General features: G+C 43.0%; 1 protein-coding gene across 1 annotated transcript in view; it reads right to left on the reverse strand.

Moving 5' to 3' along the window:
• CHMP1A (charged multivesicular body protein 1A) overlaps positions 1-18,737 on the reverse strand; it is a 65,379-nt gene that overhangs the window by 11,153 nt on the left and 35,489 nt on the right. Inside the window, exons 3-6 of the mRNA XM_078670464.1 lie at positions 9,028-9,105; positions 7,712-7,858; positions 7,491-7,619; positions 6,378-6,565 (exon numbers count right to left, since the gene is read on the reverse strand). Of these exons, the coding sequence (XP_078526590.1) occupies positions 6,378-6,565; positions 7,491-7,619; positions 7,712-7,858; positions 9,028-9,105 (542 nt within the window). The remainder of the gene's footprint in view (positions 1-6,377; positions 6,566-7,490; positions 7,620-7,711; positions 7,859-9,027; positions 9,106-18,737) is intronic.

Below are 18,737 nucleotides of genomic sequence, written 5' to 3' on the forward strand. Positions count from 1 at the left end.
AGTGACTTATCTGGTCACTTTCAGTTTTGGCATCTGTCCAGTCCATGTCCTGAGGAGAACCCATACTAACGTGGTGGTTCGAAACGCGTTGACACAGAGCCTGGAAAAATAATAAGGGTGCCACTAGGGCTGTTCAAATCCACAGTGTGTGTTCCCCAGTGGTGCAACCCCCCAATTAGATTTCTTAATTCTAGGCTCGAGTAAGACAGGCAGTTTTTTCACCTGTAATTTGAGGCCCGCTTGTCTTTCTTATCCAACAGAAAGGACTGGTTCCTAATGAGAATGTATCATTAGTTATATGATTGTGTATTGTTTCGTGTTGTCTGTATCAACTTACACATATTTCTTTTGAGCACTTGTACAGTTTACTATTGCACAGAATTGCACATCTGTTGTTTCTATGTAATTTTTTATGTAATTTTTTCACTGTTTGATGACTATTTCTGATGACATATATTTTTAATGTGATGAATGCTTTTTCAAAAAATCAAAAAAACTAAAATAAAATCGATTACCCTCCAGTACATTTTGACTGAGTGGGAACATAAAATGAAAAAATAAAATCTGTCTGGCATCTTTTTTGTTTAGTAGATTTGAGTGGTCCAAGCCAGTACAGACACAGGACCCAAACCTTTCCCCTTTGACTTGCACTGCCCAATACGGCAGTACCAAGATTCCTTTAGCGCATAGTAGTCCTAGAGTACTCTGCGGAATACCCCCTAATCTTTAGAAGAGACCACAACAGCAAACATCAATGGGTCTTGAGCACCTATATTTATTACGATTTTGCAGATGAAGGTTTGTATTCCAGGTGCGTTTTCTTGGAACTGGTTTGGGTTGGTTCCCCCTTTTATCTGTCCTGGCCTGGATAACTTCTAGGCCTGGCCTTCGTTGTGCTGGGCAGAGCATCCTTGCAGGCAGTCTACAGGGCCCACCACAGAAGTACATAAATGTGACCGCAGGCTGCAACCAGAAATTTCAGACCTCTCCACACAGAGATCAGCAAAATAGACATACCGATTCGGTATTTACCGAATCATTATTTACCGATTCGGTATCTACCGAATCATTATTTACCGATTCAGTATCTACCGAATCGGTAAATGGCATGTAGGAAGCACTTTTAAGAGTGCTTATGTGCTGTAAGGATTCGTTATTTACCACCAACTATTAGTTGGTGGCAAACCCACCAACTATTAGTTGGTGGCAAATAACGAATACCTTTGAAAATGCAAATCTGTGCATTTTCAACAGTGCCATGTGGCAGACATACATGCCCTTAGGGCATGTATGTGTGCCACATGTGCACACAAGCACTTTTCAGGGGTGCAACAGGGTGTCAATGTGACAGCCTGCCACCCTTGAATGTTTCCCTATTTTACTGAATCGGTATTTACCGATTCGGTAATTCACATTCATTCCTATGGGCCTCCAGGCCAATAGGAATGAATGGGAATTACCGAATCGGTAAGTACCGATTCGGTAATTCTTACCGATTCGGTAATTCTTACCGAATTTTTATCTACATTGCATTTACCGATTCTAAAATACTGAATCGGTAAAATTCGGTATTTTAGAATCGGTAAATTTTCATTACCTACATCTAGCCCTTAGTCTCTGAAAAATCCACAATACTGGTAAAACACACGAAGTAGTGTAAAGGACTGGTTCGCATACCTTCCAGAAATTAATAGGAATACTTTATTTCATTGTTACTGACCTCCACAGAGGCTTACGATCAACATCTTAAAAGACATAATAAACACAACCTACCATTGTCGTCATACAACATTTCAATTAGCAGCTCCTAAAAACCCTTCATCAAAAAATTATTTAAAATTATTTTAAACATTTATACACTTTAATACAAGTCAATTCATTTGGCGGTTTTGTGAACAATTCCACGATATCCTGATGTGTGCCCAAATTATAACTCTTTATCAGCGGTAGTAAGTATTTGGCTTTTTTCCAGCCCTTAGCTCCTTTCTTCTTTCCCCGCTGTCACCCTTTCAGCATCAGCGCCAGGACACTCCTAGGAGTAGTAACAGTTGCGCTATATAAATAACCCCACATAGACATAGCTTCTTTTAACCCCTTGAGTGCTCATGATGAGCTCAGCTCGTCATGAGCTACGGCGCTCCGGTGCTCATGACAAGCTGAGCTCGTCATGACCTCGCCCGTTCCGTGGAACGCTCGTACGCTGGGCTGATTCCCCTGCTGTGCTGAACGTTCCATGGGAACTGGTGTGACCATGACGAGCTCAGCTCGCCATGAGCACCGGAGCTCATGACGAGCTGACCTCGTCATGAGCACCGGGGCGCTGTACGTGCCCCCCCGCCCCCCAGCACAGCGGGGGAATGTGCCCCGCAGCCAAGGGGTTAAAGCTGGGCATAAGTGAAAAACATGAAACATCTGAACCTAGGGCTTTATTACAAGGGATGTTGTCTAGGGCATTCTGAAGACTGAAACAATCTAAGTGGTACCTTAGATGGTCTTGAAAATACTGTAGGCAGATCAGAAGAATCAGGGCAATAAATACATTTGAAAATGCTCTATCCGCGTATGCATTCATGTGTACTGTTAATCTGGGACCCAACGAGTCAAGTGTAACAATGATCATTAATAACTCTCCAAAAAGCTAGTGTGTCCCAATTCCTAGAAGCCTCATACTTCCTCCCATGCTTTTTAGTATAATGCATGCTTACTAACATGAATCATTGTTTAGTACTCAATTCCACACTCTTGCATAAGCATCTGATTTCTGGGAACCCGAGTTACAGCAATTCTATATGTACATGGCTACAGCTGCTCTCAAATCATATAGTTACCTGGAGAGGGGCAGTTTTCTAGGCCGAGGAGCACTTAGCATGTTACTAATAGCACAGGCTACATCATCATAATCCATCACAAAGTCTCAGAAGGTAGCAGAGAATGGCAGATAGGTAGCACATTATTGTACACCAGAATAAACACTTTCTGTAGGACTACCTCATGATTCATAGTTATCCACAGCAATTGCCTTCCATTAATAATCATCTTTATACATAGTCAAATATACAACTCTTCTGGGCAGAAGTCAAGATTATGTTAATCTTCAGTGTATTAGGAGAACTATGAACTCTTCTAAGTGATTGAGGCAATGGGGTCTATCTTAAATAAGTTAGAAGTGAAGCTCAATAGACAGTGCAATATGAAAATAGCCCACTCACAAAACGTGTTGGACGCAACCTTTGATATTGCTGCCAACTGCAGAATCTTGTTTCGCTTGGTTAGATGTACTTGAAGAGATTACAATTAATGGTATAAATATTTAATAAAAAAGAGCCCATTTTCTGATGGACAATTTAATCAGTTACATGTTAGGTGTGTGGGTGGGGAGTGTTTTTAAGACCAGTTAATGTCATTGGACATCTATGCAAGTAAGCCTCAGTTGGTTCTTCTTGAAGGGGATGGAGCGCCAGGAGGAACAAGAGAGGCTCCTGATCTAAATGAAGGGCATTTGTTGCCCAGGTTCTTGTAATACAATAACATGAAGCCATTTCACAAACTGACTGAATTACTTTCAAGAGTTGTAAAGCGAAGACCCGCTTTACTCCAGGACATCAATTTTCTCCCCGTTCCCATCTTAGGGACCACAAATTTGTGTCTGTGTAAATAAACAGACTGGATCCTTTAATCGATACATTGTCATTGATATCAAGGACCCAGATGGTCACTCATTATCTTCTAGGCCAACCAATTGGGAAAACCTGCTAGTTAGAAAGCAGGAGAAATTGGTAGTCCTGTGATTAAAGTTTTCATAAGTGAGTGAGCATGTTGTCTGGCGTTGTGTTAAAAGTAAAATTCAAACAACTCCAAAGATGCATATTTGAAGTAATAAAAGCAAAGTCACCAGCAGCTTGCTCCTCTGACTTTCCCACTCTTTTAACCATTCTGACCTCAGCATGGGAAGCCTGATTAACCTATAAAACTGTCGTGGAAAGATGTAAAAAGGTGAACAGCTTTGCTGATGAGTTGGAAGAGGTTCTCCCTGTGGTTAATGTGTTAGGTAGTGGGGGGACATTGTTTAGCTCCAATACAAACAGTAGCCTGTGTTGGGAGCTGTAAAATGTCTGGATTACTATTAGACACATAGTTGGATGCATTCTGCTTCTATTGAGTGTGATTTGATACAAGAGCTAGAATATTACAGCATCCTCCTTCTGAGGAAAAGCTCTTCAGAGAAACATGTAGCTACCACAGGTGGCTATATGCTAAACTAATATCCGTTTGGGAGAGAGTAAAATAGCTATACATCTGGGAAGCTTGTTCACAGCTTGTAACAGTTGGTGTCTGATTAGGATTAGAAGGTAAACATTGTTCAATACACCCCAGTCTCTGAAGGAGTTTGTCCAAAGTAAGCTGGAGTACATCTTTGGAGAAAACCTACAGGTTACAGATTGTTTACTTGTATCCCTTTTTGTTTTATTAGTCATGGTTACAACAAATAATTACATAAGAGGAGTCTTCAGTAGATCAATTTATTTTATTTTTATGTATGCTACTTTTTGTAACGAAAACTAGACCTGGTGTCAGAATCCTTTACTTCGGTTTGAAGTTACATAGACAACACATACACTAAAGAAAAACCAGAACATAACAACCCGTCCTTGACTGGGCACAAAAGTAGGGGATACATAAATCATAGTTCAGTGTGTCCTAGTGTTAGTTACAAAAGGTATTTCTGGATTAAATGGAATGTTAGGTCCTTTTTTAGATCTCAAAGTAGGGATTGGTCTGTATTTTCACAGGGACTGAGTTCCATAGCGGACCAAACTGGGGAACCAAGAGCAACGCTGACATAAAATTCTCAAACCAGCCATGCCCTCTCGCTCAAACCAGCCATGCCCTCTCTCTCCATCCATCCATCCATCCATCCATCCATCCATCCATCCATCCATCCATCCATCCATCCATCCATCCATCCTCTCGCTTAGTCCCTTCTCTCCTTTTCGGATCTCTTTCTCTCCTCCAACCTCCTTATCTTTCTCATTCGCTCTCTTCTGCAATTAATCTCGGGGAACAGTGAAACGTGACAGGCACACTATCAGCCACCCTGTACTATCGAAACCAGCAGCCAATGGCTTAAGCTCACTGGGGGGGGAATGCCCAATGGATAGACAGCTATGCCAGACCGACACTAGTTCCATATTCGGGGTGCAATTACAAAGAAAGTTCATTAAATTGATTTTTTCGCTTCTTAAACCCCACAGTAGCATTATGAGTGCAATCAGAACCATTATCTTTCATAATATCACCACCTTTAGCGGGAATAGAGGCCACAGAAGCAAAGCCCATGGTGGAGCTTTATATTTGCCAGGCATGGAAACAAGAAACAGAAAGTTCAACTTCCTTATTCATGACATCTGCCGCCTTTTCAAGAAATATATCAAAGCTCAGGGAAGACTAGGGATTGAGATGTAGTGGCTTTTCACTTACTTATGGCATAGGCGGACAAGTCTGTAAATCTGGGACACAGAAGGCTAATATAAAGAGAGTGGGCTCAGCCTATTCCCTTCTGGCCTCTGACAGGATGTGCAAGCCTGCACTCGGTCAGTGCTTTGCTTGTGTTTGTCCGACGCCACAGGAGAACACCACCTCATTAAAATGATCCTGTTCCCATGAGCAGAGTTCAAGGCAGTCTGGGTCTATGGGAAATGTAGCACCCCAACAGCATCTTTGTTGCCACTAAAATGGAATGGTCTTTGCCGCCTCCACCTCAGGATCATGTATGGAGCACTTATGACAATAGTCTCAAGTGATATCAAACCAACGCAGAAATTCTTGGGGCAGTACTCTATCTTTACCATTTGATGACACTTGGTGAGCAACAAAGAGAACAATCTCAGGATTTTGGCCCAAAACACATGAAACGTACCATGTTATAGATAAGCTTGTCATGAGGCCACCAACACCAAATAAATAGCCAGGAACTACGTCCAAAAAGGTGGACAACATCATCCAAGATGATCAGAGTGCCTCGTTCAATGTTACACCCTGGCATGAAGCCCGATTGGTAATTTAAAATCCGCGGTTACTTGGCAATAAAGGTATTCAATTCAGTTCTACACATCCCTCCAACCCTTTCCCTAGCGAGGAAATATTTGATACTGGACAATATTTGGAAAGTGGGCTCCGCATAAAATTACTGAATTTGCCAGAAAAAAGTGTGGGGGTCTAATTTTTAAATTTATATAGAAAAATTTCTTTAGATACAGATGCATTTATTAGCGAACACCTAGAATTCAAAGATGCAGAATTTTCATTTCAGGAGGCAAGCTGTCCAATAGTAATTTGCTGGTCTCAACAACAAGGGATGTGAAATAAAGTAAGTGTACCTGCGGGAAAGCTGGTCTTCCGGGTTCTTGACTGAAGCCTCTCCCACAGATGAAGCTCCTGCAGGTAGCTGGCTCAATTGGTCCATGACCTCTAGTCCATTTTCCTCAGCAATCTGTACGATGAGACTATCTACCTGTTCCTGAGGAGTGGTCAGCGTCATGGCTGAGCTCATTGAGTCTTCCATGACCTAGACAAAGCAAACGACATACATGATTAATATAAACTAGCATAACATTCACAGTAGCATGACCAAAGAGAACGTAAATCCTTTTCTAAACCTTAATGAATGAGCAGGGGTGGGGGGAGGCAATAAACATACAATTATGAAACATGCTCACATTGAGACATTACAGGAATACTTCTCATCTTTATATTAGTGTTTAAAAATCACATCATCCGCAGGTGCTTGATGTCGAAGACTCCCTTCTACGTAATTCCCAAAAATGAAGACGGACCAGAAAATAGATCTATTACAAATATTTGCCACCTACTAGGTTCCTCCCCATAGCAAACAACTTACTTGGAACCGCTACAAGTGACAGAAGCCAAGTGTAAAAATGCCCATGTCATGAACTAAATATTATCCTTCCTGCTCTCAACTGAGTAGTATATATGCATCAGTCTCCTCCCCACCAGATAAACATGACAGTCCACTTCCATTAAAAAACATGGGTTGGCCTCTTTCCATCCTGCACATACATTTCACGTCTTGGCATACATTCCGGACCCTCGCTGCTAGGTATTGATTTCAATACCCTCTCCACCTGGCACCCGACTTAGCTTTCAATTTTCCAGGGAGATTCACCAATCCTGGCTTACATTTGGGCAGACACAACAGCTGATAGCACTCCCCTCAACACACACCCCTTTCAGGAATACAGACGAGGATACCTTCTCACCCTCAGACACACACATATTTAAGTCTTTCCAGACCCAAAAATACACAAACTCTCTTTAATCTTTGAACACAGATTGTAAAGCTGCACTCTCCTTCTGATACTACTGCCATAGCTTTTAGCCTTTATCATTATCCTAACCCCCTATATTGGGTGTACATTACATCGAACTAGACCACTGAGTAAATCAAAATTAGCACTGTTAAATGTACGCACTGAAGTGTGGACATCCAGGTTCTGAACCTGTTGCTCGAACTTATCCATTACTGCAGACACCTTCTGCAAGTCCATAGCCCCAAGGGCTTTGTCCAGGGCCTTTGTCACCTGCGACATATTTTTGGCTACCTGGAAAAAAAGAAAACATAAGGGAAACATCAGTAATCTGTGACGGTGACCAGCACAATCCCATCTGTCTCCAAAGGAGATGTTCCTCTTACCCCTTTCATCGTCACAGCCGTCTGGACTTTTGATGCCACTGCATCAACCCGAGATGCCATTCGGAGCCAATTCAATCCTTCGTTCTTCTTTCGGATAGCATTCTCTGCATAGATCCGAGCACATTCCACATTCTTCTGCTGTAGAGCCTAGAAAGGAACAGAGAGAGAAAAAATTGTCAAGAGCGTATGACTCTCCATACCCTGTTTAGTACATGTCATTACTTCCTTTCAATGTAGACTGAGCCTTCATATTATATGGATACATTACAGTCCAATATTCTAATCAGCTGTATACAATTTATTAATTTGAAATAATGACCATTCTTTATTTTAATACAGTGAAACTCATTGTTACTTTAAGGACTGCTGTATATACCTGCCTACTGGTTTAATTAATAATTTGTGTTCTATTTGATTTATGTATCATTTGTTTTACAAATACAAAAAATGTAGTGGATATACTACAATCATCAGCTTATCCACCTCCCAATTTGGGCCATCAAAGAATTAGAAATTCAAAAACTTCATTTGGGCTTATTCAACCCACGTTGGATGTTACACAAACCTGACATTACATACAACTCCTAAATAAATTGCAAACATTTCTAAAGCAAATAGGAAGAGGCATATTATTGGGTTCAATAATTGGATAAAAAAACAGCAGCCTTAACATGCTTCTTCAAGAACCAGTCTAGTGAATTCTTACAAAATCACAACTGATTATATCTTTATATTTGTGCTTTTATATAGGGAGGACACGTCCTAAAGAAATATCGGAGTGCTTTACAAAAGTTACTTGATCAAGATTACTATAGTTGCCACATTCAACGAAACAGTTCCAACCAATTCTCAGGACAAAGGACATTCAACTAGTGTAAGGCAACGTGAAAGTAAATAGGGTGGAAGAGAATGTGCTGGGTGAGGGGTATGCAAGGGAAGGACTTACTTATAAAATATGCTTTTCGTACATTTTAAACTGCACGGAAATATTTTAAAATGGTCATGTGCCATTTATAATGGAGGTAGAAAGAGCCAGAAAAGCTACAGATGAGGAACAAATTCTGCGTCATAAAACCCACAATACAAAACACATTACAGCATAAGAGTTGTTTAAAAAAAACCTGCAAAGTATGGATGCGCTGCTTCGCTAGCAAATTCAAGAAGGTCGACGACCATAACGAAAGAACAGTGAAGACAAGAGGAAATAGGCACATTGATACTAGACTATGTAAGGCTAAAAAAATAATATAATACAGGCTCGTAAACATTATTAACCAATGACAAAGTTCAGTCCTCTCACCAGGACTTTCACAGACCTTTTTCACTTTGGCTTGTTCGGTTTTTGAGTCCTTCTCTGCCTTCTTGGCCAATTTCTCCAGCTGCTTTGCTGTGAACTAAAGAGAAAGATGGCAAGAAATACCTTCACTAAAGGTCTTTATGCTATATAGGAAAAGAGGCAAAATTAAATATTTGTTTTCCTTTTTCATCTAATAAACAGCCAGCAAATATGAAAATGAAAAAGTTACTCACCTTCAACAATAGTTATTTAGCAAGTAATTTTCATACATCCAAATTCTAAACTATTTTTCTGCAGACAGTGAAGGAAGTCAGAACACAAGGTAACAAGTATGTGATAATCATTATGTAAAATACATAACGTTTTAAGTTTTATCCCCAAGGACGACACAGGGGATGGCCTCTCATACCTTTCCTTGTGTCAAGTCTTGTAGCCTTGACACAATTCTTGGCAAGTCTGAGGTGCTGAGGTGGAGGCGGAGCCGGAAGATGACTGGTCTGGTCCAGCTGCGACTGTGACAGAAACCACCCTCGGGAGAAAGTGGGAATAACTCCATCGTGAAGTATCTGGAGCTAAGATTTGCTTTCCTTGCCCAAAGAGGGAGACTTGCTCAATCTCAATAGGATAGAGAACCACAGGAGGAAGAAGAGACTGGTCTCTGAGTGCAATTTCAGCTTGAGTTTAAGGTGCAACTGAGCCTTCACGTCTGAATACAGAAGGGCTTTCATCTCCAGAGGGCTTCACTATTATTCCCTGGACTGTGACAACAGGATCAAGATGGAACAATTTTTCTGGGCCCAGGAGAAAGCGAAGGAAAAGCCAGTACTGCAAACAGTTACTTTTGCCTTCTCCGTGTTTCATACCAATAGCTGTGTACAGTGAATCATGGTTCCCTTAATGTGGTACGGGGAAAGGTACAGGGGCTGTGTTAGCATACGTTGCTGATTCACAGAGAAGTGCTAAGCACCATATCTGATCGCCAAGACCGTGTACTTCAATACAGACATTTCTTCACAATGTTGTATTTTTCTAAAATTAGGCGCACCCTTACTCTGCCTGTAGTCCGGGCAGTTCATGGGCATTACATACTGATTGATGGAGTGTGCAGGCATGCACCAGACGAGTACACCAATGGTTTAAGCTTGGCTGGATAAGCAGCCGATCTCAAATAAGAGGAGGATGCTTACCTTACCTTAAAGAGTCCTGATAATGGTCAACTGCTTTATATAGTGCTTTGTACTAAATAATGCTATTTCCAAGTGCTTCAAATAATAGATGTTATTACCCAATTGAATGGCATTTAAGACCTAGTCAGTCATGTAAGAATGTAAACCTGTGATGACATGCAAATCACCACGTATGCCAGCAGTGATTGATCTCAATGAGCCATCATCTTAGCATAAGTACTGGTACCACCCACTCACTCCTTCTCTTTGAAAGGCATTCCAGAAGAATTAGGAAAAAATAGCAAAACAAAAGAATTAACAATAAATATTTTTAATGAGTGCTGAAGTCTGTACTGTAGAGAAGCCCTGCAGATGTTATATGGCTAACGGCCTGTCTATATTCATATATATATGTATCACATTCTAAAAAAACAAAAGGTTAAACTGACATTACAGTTGGGTAAAAATGTCAGTTAAACCATGAGATTTCAAAAGCAGAAAACCACTACAATTCACCAGTTATAGTTATCTTAAGTAACTGGAACTTGTGCCCTAATGTCACTCGTGCCCCACCATACACGGTTTTATCATCAATTGTTTCATTATAAATGTTGCAGTGATGTTATCAATTATATCATAGAAGATGTTACAAGTGCTGTAATAATGTGAAGTAACCTTTTCCATGCGTCGGACGGCTGCCCGACGTCACGTTAGCCGTGTACAGAGGACGGCGGGGGCCGTCTGAACTGCGGACATGTCATTTTTTTCCACACATTCCGCCGCGGCGAAGCGGGTAATTAGCAGTGCATGGCGAAGGTGCGAGTTTTAGTTACCTCAGGAAATGAGTTACGGTGACCTGAGATAAATATAACTGGTGAATTTCTGTGATTTTGTACATTTAAAATTGCATGTTTTAACTGGCATTTTCACCCACTATAACCTATGTGGCTTTCAGTGAATGTCTAGTTTTTATTTTTTTAAGTAATATTCCCTTACCATACATAAAGCCAACACTCCTCCAACCGCGTGCAACGGGGTGGGGAGTGGCTGCAGAGCCTGGCCAAAAACCAGGCCCTGCAAAAAAATATATATAATATATATATATCCATACTAATATTATAAAGAGAGAGCCCAAACATTTGAGGCGGGTAATCTCAGTAACCACAGCACCAATCACAACACCCAATACAGCGTTGGAAAAGGCAGTTGCAGCAGAAGGACATAGGCTATGCAGACGGCCACCATATTTTTTTTTTTTTGCAGTTTTATATAGCACGAACTGGACCCGAACTGAATCAAGTATCAGAGCGCTTTACATAGCACCAGTTACGTTACATGAGGACACACATTCATTTTTGTTAGGCACGGGGAGATTAAGTGATTTGCCCAGCATTACAGGATGTTTGGCGTCGTTACCAAGACTCGAACCCAGGTCCGAGGTCGAGCGCCTTAGCCGTTAGGCCAACTCCTCTATACATTTAAAAGGTAAAAGAACCGTGCCAGCAAAGTAGTCCCTTGTGGGCGTGTCTGCGTTGTGCTGGGGGCGTGTGGTACGGCCATCACATCGTGGGCTTTTAAAGCCCATACCCTAAATACAGCATGTCTTGTAAAGACCGTGCAAGAGCTGCCTAGGCAAAACCTAATAATAGAGGAAAATTTATTTAGAAAAATAACAAAAATAAAATTCAATAATGAGAACCAGAGATATAAATTTAACAAGACTGAAGAGAAAAAGCACCAACAAGAAGTAGAGCACCAATCAGTAATCACTGTTCTTTGTGGACCGACACCTAGGCATACTTTCAGGCCAACCACAATGGAGAGCAGGTCGGATATGGCCAGCAGGTTTGTCCCAGTAAAAGATTTTACCTTAGAACTTAGTCTCTGAAATGGGAGACAAAATCATCTGTCAGAGCTAGTTTTGAGGCTGCATTCGGCAAAGTCCTCTATAAGGGAGATAGTCGCTGGATAAGGGTCAGCTGAAGCCCTTTCTTTTGGCAGGAAAAGCTCCAAGAGGAAAAATTCAAATTTGACACCCTCTGAAGTCCATTCGTCGGTCAGAGATTTTTCAAGCCTTGACCCAGGAAAGATTTCTAGCATCAGACTTAGTCTGCTTTTTTGGATCTCAAAACCCTCCAGTGGAGCGAGTCTGCAATCTGCATCCAATTAATTCCTCTCAAAAGGCAAACACCTTTTCTGAGAGGTCCCGCTAACGCTTCAGAGGGTTTCGGAGTTCAAAAATGTTCTAAGTCCCAACTTTTCAGACTTTCTAGAGCAGTTGCTCTGGACCCCTTTTAAGGCTCCCAAGAACTCAGGGACAGCACTCGAAAACCAGAAGGTGCTCTAGCAGAGGCCACCAGCATGGTCCAATCCAGTTCGTCATGTCAAGAAAAATGCCTTTTTCAGTTTCTATCTCCTGTAGCCTCACAGGAATACAACCAACCGACCCTTGGAATCCACTTTCAAGTGGAAACAAGTTCAGTGCCTCAGGTGCCCACACTGGTCACAAGCAGCAGGTCGGTCCTCTTCTGTTCTTCCACAGGTCCAGATAGTGTTCTGAGGAGCTTGCCAGTGGGTGGTGCTGACTACTGGATACTGTCTAACCATTGGGCAAAAGGCTCCCAGGGGCAAACTTGACTCTTACAGAACATACTATTTGTCCATTGCAAACTAAGCCACAGTGCAAAATTGTCTGTAAAATCCAACTCGTCCCAACAAGCCTGCCCTTGGAAAGAGCTGGGGACACATCTTTATGGTGTATCTAAGGTAATGAGGAATCTCGCCGGCCCCTGCGCCCCCAACCTATTTCTGGGGAAGCTTTCTCCTCCAGGGAGACTAAACACACAAGACTAAAGTGTATTCTAGGATCAGAAAAGCGCTCTAAAAAAGTACTGGGCTTACCCGATCCATTTCAAGTTAATAAAGTTCCTGGACCCTCATTATCTGCCCCCCATGTTTCACTCAAGCAGTCCTGCCAGGTCGAAGCTCCTCCTCGGAGAGGACAATTTCACACAGCATTAAAGACAGAACTGATCGTGCTGCCTTTAATGATGGCCTAACAGGCCAGCTGCATTCAGGCTAATGCTGATTAGGCTGATTGAGCTTCAGGTAAGCATAGTATGACTTTTCAAAAATTACTTTTTCTGTATGTTCGTCAAAATCAGTGGTGGCCATTAAGCACAACCTTGAGAGGGGCTAGGGTGTGTACACGTACACACACACACACACACACACACACACACACGTATACACACACACACACACACACGTGTACAGACACACACACACACACACACATTCACTCACAAATAAACAAATACAAACATAGATTCATACGTACACGCATGCATCGAATAGTCAATAAAAACACAACACTTGCCTCCTGCAGTTCTCGGAGAGGAAAGCATCGGAGATGCCAGGAGAGCTGAGACTGCTGCATCCTCTCATTGGCTGACCTAGGTCAGAAAATGAGGGAAGGCAGCAGTCCCTACCTCCAAAATGCAAGAAAAGATCCCGATAGAAGGATAAAGGCAGGTGACTTGGGGAAATAGAAACAAGTTGCAACAATCCTACAGGAGAAGGGGATGTGTGTCACCTGACCACTAGATAAACGGAGCACTCAGCGTCGCTCAATAACAACGCAAATATGACAGGCAGGGAATGGGGCGGGGATGGGCTCAAACACCTGAAAAAAACAAGAAAATGGCAGAATAAAGTATACCTAGTAAATAAATATATATATTTTATTCAAATATTAGATGAGTATTCTAAATACTCAATAGGAGGATTCAAACTGGGTAATAAATCAAATCAAATTAAATAATCCTGTACATGTTCTTTAAAGTTAACACCCACAGAATAAAGTGATGCGATTTATAGGATGTCCCCCAGTGCCAGTGAACCATGGCAAAGAAACATAAAAAAAATAATCCTATCAATATGTACAATATTCTTCCATCAACTCAATCATACCATACTAACATCCATACATCTGTCATACTCAACATACCAATAAAAAAATGTAAACACAAAGACAGAAACCTTGCATGAAATATAATAGTATATCATGTATATCTAGAAGTCTGGGTGCAGCCTGTGGTGTTAAACAAGTTATACAGACACAGGGAACCACAAATGCACTGCAAAAGTATGTATAGATGGATTGGTGTCAATAGATTTGACTGAAGGAATCTTTTCGCCCCTCCTGAGGCGGAAGCCGGGAGGTCTCTCCTCTCCACTCTGTGCATTTTTACTTTTCGTGCATTTTAAACGTTGCATTTTGTGGCTTGATTTAATAAGCTTTTGTTACTTTGTCCTGAGACTTCTTTTGCGCTCTGTGACCTCTCCCCCCCCCTTCCTTCGCCACCAGACCGCTCTCGGCCGAGCATTGACGCAGAGGGTTGGTTTCTGGCTTTAGTGGCCATATTGGGTGTGGGCTGGGCGGGGACGCGCTCTAGTTGCGCTTAAAAGGGGCTTTGAGAGCCCAGCGATCTAATTGACTGAAGGAATCTTTTCCCCCTCCTGAGGCGGAAGCCGGGAGGTCTCTCCTCTCCACTCTGTGCCTTTTTACTTTTCGTGCATTTTAAACATTGCATTTTGTGGCTTGATTTAATAAGCTTTTGTTACTTTGTCCTGAGACTTCCTTTGCGCTCTGTGACCTCTCCCCCCCCTCCCTTCGCCACCAGACCGCTCTCGGCCGAGTATTGATGCCGAGGGTTGGTTTCTGGCTTTGGCGGCCATATTGGGTGTGGGCTGGGCGGGGACGCGCTCTAGTTGCGCTTAAAAGGGGCTTAGAGAGCCCGGCGATCTAATTGACTGAAGGAATCTTTTCCCCCTCCTGAGGCGGAAGCTGGGAGGTCTCTCCTCTCCACTCTGTGCATTTTTACTTTTCGTGCATTTTAAACGTTGCATTTTGTGGCTTGATTTAATAAGCTTTTCTTACTTTGTCCTGACACTTCCTTTGCGCTCTGTGACCTCTCCCCCCTCTCCCTTCGCCACCAGACTGCTCTCGGCCGAGCATTGACGCAGAGGGTTGGTTTCTGGCTTTGGCGGCCATATTGGGTGTGGGCTGGGCGGGGACGCGCTCTAGTTGCGCTTAAAAGGGGCTTAGAGAGACCGGCGATCTAATTGACTGAAGGAATCTTTTCCCCCTCCTGAGGCGGAAGCCGGGAAGTCTCTCCTCTCCACTCTGTGCATTTTTACTTTTCGTGCATTTTAAACGTTGCATTTTGTGGCTTGATTTAATAAGCTTTTGTTACTTTGTACTGAGACTTCCTTTGTGCTCTGTGACCTCTCCCCCCCCCTCCCTTCGCCACCAGACCGCTCTCGGCCAAGCATTGACGACGAGGGTTGGTTTCTGGCTTTGGCGGCCATATTGGGTGTGGGCTGGGCGGGGACGCGCTCTAGTTGCACTTAAAAGGGGCTTAGAGAGCCCGGTGATCTAATTGACTGAAGGAATCTTTTCCCCCTCCTGAGGCGGAAGCCGGGAGGTCTCTCCTCTCCACTCTGTGCATTTTTACTTTTCATGCATTTTAAACGTTGCATTTTGTGGCTTGATTTAATAAGCTTTTGTTACTTTGTCCTGAGACTTCCTTTGCGCTCTGTGACCTCTCCCCCCCCTCCCTTCGCCACCAGACCGCTCTCGGCCGAGCATTGACGCCGAGGGTTGGTTTCTGGCTTTGGCGGCCATATTGGGTGTGGGCTGGGCTGGGCGGGGATGCGCTCTAGTTGCGCTTAAAAGGGGCTTAGAGAGCCTGGCGATCTAATTGACTGAAGGAATCTTTTCCCCTCCTGAGGCGGAAGCCGGGAGGTCTCTCCTCTCCACTCTGTGCATTTTTACTTTTCGTGCATTTTAAACGTTGCATTTTGTGGCTTGATTTAATACGCTTTTGTTACTTTGTCCTAAGACTTCCTTTGCGCTCTGTGACCTCTCCCCCCCACCTCCCTTCGCCACCAGACCGCTCTCTGCCGAGCATTGACGCCGATGGTTGGTTTCTGGCTTTGGCGGCCATATTGGGTGTGGGCTGGGCGGGGACGCGCTCTAGTTGCGCTTAAAAGGGGCTTAGAGAGCCCGGCGATCTAATTGACTGAAGGAATCTTTTCCCCCTCCTGAGGCGGAAGCCAGGAGGTCTCTCCTCTCCACTCTGTGCATTTTTACTTTTCGTGCATTTTAAACGTTGCATTTTGTGGCTTGATTTAATAAGCTTTTGTTACTTTGTCCTAAGACTTCCTTTGCGCTCTGTGACCTCTCCCCCCCACCTCCCTTCGCCACCAGACCGCTCTCTGCCGAGCATTGATGCCGATGGTTGGTTTCTGGCTTTGGCGGCCATATTGGGTGTGGGCTGGGCGGGGACGCGCTCTAGTTGCGCTTAAAAGCGGACGGTCTTGCCTCCGCGCAGCGGACACGTACATCGGACGCGCCGGACCTGCGCCGGAGTCCTGCCAGAGTCCTGCCCGTCTGCGCCCATCCGCGCACAACCGGGCACTAGGGCCTATCCCTCTGCTTGTCGATTGACATACTCCTCGGGTGAGTTACACCCGTTACATACTAGTACTCTCACATTACCCTCAACTACCTTAGTTAAGTTAAAAGAGTCTAGCATATTGTCCTCTGATAGGAGTACCACGGGGCGTCACCCCAGCTTGAGGTTAACTTGCCTGAACACTAGATCACTACAAAAACACCACCTTGAAATTTTTACTCTCCTTCAGGATAATGACATCGACATTTTAACCCTCACAGAAACATGGCTGGGCGATAACTCTTTACCTGATATTATTGCCGCTCTACCTAATGACTATGATGCAATCTGGCACAATCGCGCCGACAATGCCCGTGGAGGTGGGGTAGCCATTCTTTTAAAAAAACATCTGACAGCTACTAAACTAATGGCCGAAACAGTGGATTTAGCGGACATACTCGGGGTGAAGATTACACCGAGAAACACCTGCTGGGTCATCCTTGCAGTTTACCGTCCACCAAAATCCACTGTAATGTTTAATGACCTATTGACCCCAATTATTTCAGACATTTGTACACGTTATCAAAAGGTCCTAATAACTGGAGATTTTAATGTCCATTGGGACAAATTATGTAAAGAGGGAGCAATGCGACTGTTGGAAAATACTATGACCCCACTTGGACTTAAACAATTAGTGGAGGCACCTACACATATCAAAGGTCACACTCTGGATCTTATTTGGACCTCTGACCCGGCTGTAGTGCTAACAGATATTATACCCTGCATATGGTCAGATCACTACATGATAAATTGTGACATTCCTGTAGATGGCCTTCCGCCTCAACCTCCACCCTTTAAATCCAAAAAAGTTAGACAATGGAAGAAAATTGATTCAAAAACTTTATCGGACACCCTTCTTAATAACTTACAATTCCATGATACGCATGGGGACCTTGATCAAGGATATACCTATCTTATGCAAAATCTTGGTCAGGCCATCGATCAAATAACACCTGAAAGAAATCAAAAGATAAATAGAACGGCAAAGGGAGCTCCATGGTTCAATTCCTCCCTGAGGGAACACAAAATTAAATTACGTCTGTTAGAGAGACGTTGGAGGAAATCAAATGATTCCGTTGATAAAGATCATTATAAATCATTTCTTAAACTTTATAAAAGTTATATTCAGTCAACTAAAGCGGAGTACTATGAATCCCGAATCAACAACGCGGACAATGTTCAAAAAGAAACTTTCAAGATCTTATCAGAGTGGAGTAAGAAAGTAGAAAGATCAGAATCTCCTATTGATTGTAACACCTTTCAAAACTACTTCCTCGACAAAGTACAAACTATTTTGACTGATATTAAGAACACCTCCAGTAATCACCCCTCTCTCCCACATCCCCAACCTCCTCCGCCAATACATACCATTTCTAATTTTCCCCCGATCGACTCCACGGTCTTAGGACAGCTCATGAATAGAACAAAATCTGGTTCTCCTGCAGATCCTTGTCCTCCTAGTATTTTTCATATTGCGCTTGCTGCTTTTGGTAGTCACTTTTTCTCACTACTAAATAAATCATTAGACTTCGGCCAGCTTCCATCTAGTTTTAAAGAAGCTCGAGTCAAGCCCCAAATAAAGAAGCCGGGGGCTGATCCCATCAACCTAAAAAATTATAGGCCTATATCTCAGCTTCCTTTCTTGTCCAAGATTTTGGAACAACATGTTCTGATGTCCCTGTCATCTTTCCTGGAGTCACACCATCTTCTCCATGAACGCCAAGCAGGTTTCGGGCGCATCACAGCATCAAATTGGTGATGCTTTCGGTGCTTGATGAGCTCAGAGGTATGGCTGACAGTAAAAAACCGAGTGCCCTGATACTATTAGATCTGTCAGCGGCATTCGATACTGTCAGCCATGCCTTACTCTTGGACAGATTTGGGATACAAGATGTAGCCTACAAATGGCTTAAATCCTTTCTCTCCGAAAGATCTCAAAGGATTCAATTGGAGGACTGCATATCAAATCTGGGTACCCTGAAGTGTGGAGTCCCCCAGGGATCTGCCCTGTCCCCACTCCTTTTTAATCTTTATTTGCAGCC

The sequence above is a fragment of the Lissotriton helveticus genome, chromosome 12, assembly GCF_964261635.1.
Source record: "Lissotriton helveticus chromosome 12, aLisHel1.1, whole genome shotgun sequence".
Taxonomy (NCBI): domain Eukaryota; kingdom Metazoa; phylum Chordata; class Amphibia; order Caudata; family Salamandridae; genus Lissotriton; species Lissotriton helveticus.